The sequence below is a fragment of the Centrocercus urophasianus genome, unplaced genomic scaffold (assembly GCF_019232065.1).
Source record: "Centrocercus urophasianus isolate 14NV4802_14NV808 unplaced genomic scaffold, USGS_Curo_1.0 seq_13, whole genome shotgun sequence".
NCBI classification, from domain to species: Eukaryota; Metazoa; Chordata; class Aves; order Galliformes; family Phasianidae; genus Centrocercus; species Centrocercus urophasianus.
In genome coordinates, this window is record NW_024884475.1 from 54,632,860 (window position 1) to 54,634,852 (window position 1,993).

The 1,993-nt window shown below is 54.6% G+C and overlaps 1 protein-coding gene across 1 annotated transcript in view; it reads left to right on the forward strand.

Moving 5' to 3' along the window:
• Positions 1-1,710: 1,710 nt before the first annotated feature.
• MRPL1 (mitochondrial ribosomal protein L1) overlaps positions 1,711-1,993 on the forward strand; it is an 18,189-nt gene continuing 17,906 nt past the window's right edge. The window contains exon 1 of the mRNA XM_042812476.1: positions 1,711-1,866. Coding sequence (XP_042668410.1) covers positions 1,711-1,866 — 156 coding nt within the window. The remainder of the gene's footprint in view (positions 1,867-1,993) is intronic.

Sequence of the window (1,993 nt, forward strand, 5' to 3'; positions counted from 1 at the left end):
GTGTCCCCTCCGAGCCAGACACACCAACTCCTCTCACCCTAAAGGTTCTGCGCTTTGCTGGCAATGACACCGCCACCGCTACGAGGAAAAACACCCTTAAAAACGAAAACAAGCCCTATCAGTAAAAGCGCACTTCTGCAGATAACTGCATCTACAGCAGGGACTTCTGCTGGCACAGCTATGTCAGTCACGGGTCACACCTCGTCACAGCGCTCGCAGACAGAGCTGTGCCAGCAGAAGTTTGCCATATAGGCCCGGTGTGAAGCTCAGTGGCTCTAAATGAATCTGCAAAGTTTCGCGTTTTTCACACTGCTGCCAAACATTTTCCAGCAGTCTGACAACGGGTATTCCTACTCCTTTGTCACGGGCATGTCAGCATCTCGGTTTCTGAGGGCAAAGGAAACCTAACCTCAGCCCAAGGATGTGGCAGTACCTATCATCCACTTACATCGTACTTTACGCTTCAATGAAATTCACCGACTAAATTAGAAAGCAAAAGCCCTTGCAGAAAGAAAAGGCAAAACAGAATAATTTCTCTTTTGTACTTCAGCAACTCGTAGTGCTACAGCTCCTCACTTTTCACAGTGAGAAAAGGACAAAACTGAAAGTGTTTAATGAGGTTTGCTTAGCGGGCAGCACAGTGCTGCAGAATTCCCACCACTCTGCCCGACCTGGTGGTCACGGGCCTTCTATCATCCCCAATGGTCTCTGAAGGCAGTGGGCAAGGAGATTTCATGCCTGAGTAGATACTGGAACATAAACTCTGTTTGGATCAATCAACACAGTACTGTGGGCCACGCATATGGTGATGCACAGACACGGGCAAGCTACAGAGCAGCACGATGTCATCAGCACACACCGCTCATCTACTCCGGAGCAAAATGACACAACCAAGTAGTAATGTCTCACTACCCTCAGCAGGGCACAGAGAGCTTGAGGCATTTGTAGTCCTCAGTTTGGAGAGCTTTGATAAGGCACACACTGGCCTGCAGCATGGTGCGGTGGAAATGGAAGGGGCCATGCAGGGACCTGTGCATGCAGAGCCGCCTCTGTCAGTCTGGAGTACTGCCAGTGCACAGCCAGGCCCAGCGGGCTGCCCCGTGGATAGACAGCATTCTCAGTACAAAGTTCACCATCACATCACGTTTTGGGACAGAGAGACAGGGAGGAAAACGCTAGTGGTGCTTTGTTTGTAAAGGCCACACTCCAGCCCTGCCAAAGCCCTTTGGCCCTCCACATGTGGATGCTGTTTCTAGGAACTCCTAGGCTTTGGTCACAGGGATGACGCTCTTTTTGGACACAATACACTTTGTATTTCTTTGTTAAAAAACTTGCACTGGGGCAAAAACATCTCAAAGAATGGCAGACACTAAAAATAGCTATGTTATCCTTACTTTCATTATCGGCCATGTCTACACACGCCAGGAGCAACTCAAGATGAGGTGCTCCCGTCCAGGTTGACTCGGGATGGGGGGGGGCTCAGCACAGCAGGGGCAAAATGCCCTCCCCACAGACAGCGTTTGGCCACAGGCCTCCCGTCCCGTGGTGGCCAATCAACACAACTTGCGGCTCCTAAAAGCGGGCACTCGGTCTCCTCCAAGTTTCAGCAGCAGGCAGACAAAGCTGCTTGCCCCGAGGTCCCGGGAGGTCAGACAGAACGTGGCTGAGGTTTCAGGCGGTTGGACAGCACACGGCGGGACGTGCTCCGCCATGTTCCACCGAGAAGTTTACGAAGCAAGCCCCCGGACTGCTGGCACAAACTCGGACGTTCATGCCTGTCCTCGCCTCTGCCAGCACCCGAGCGCGGTGCTGCGGCAGGTGAAACCCCCCGGAAAGAAGCAGCGCTCCCCGCCGCACGGCGCACAGGTGAGCGGCCGGCCGTCCCAGCGGTGGGCCCGCGGAGCCCGCACGGCCGTGCCCGGGCCCCGGATCGGGGAAGACGCGCGGTCCTCCCGCCGCCCCTCATCCCCTCAGCGAGGCCTCCCTCCTCTAC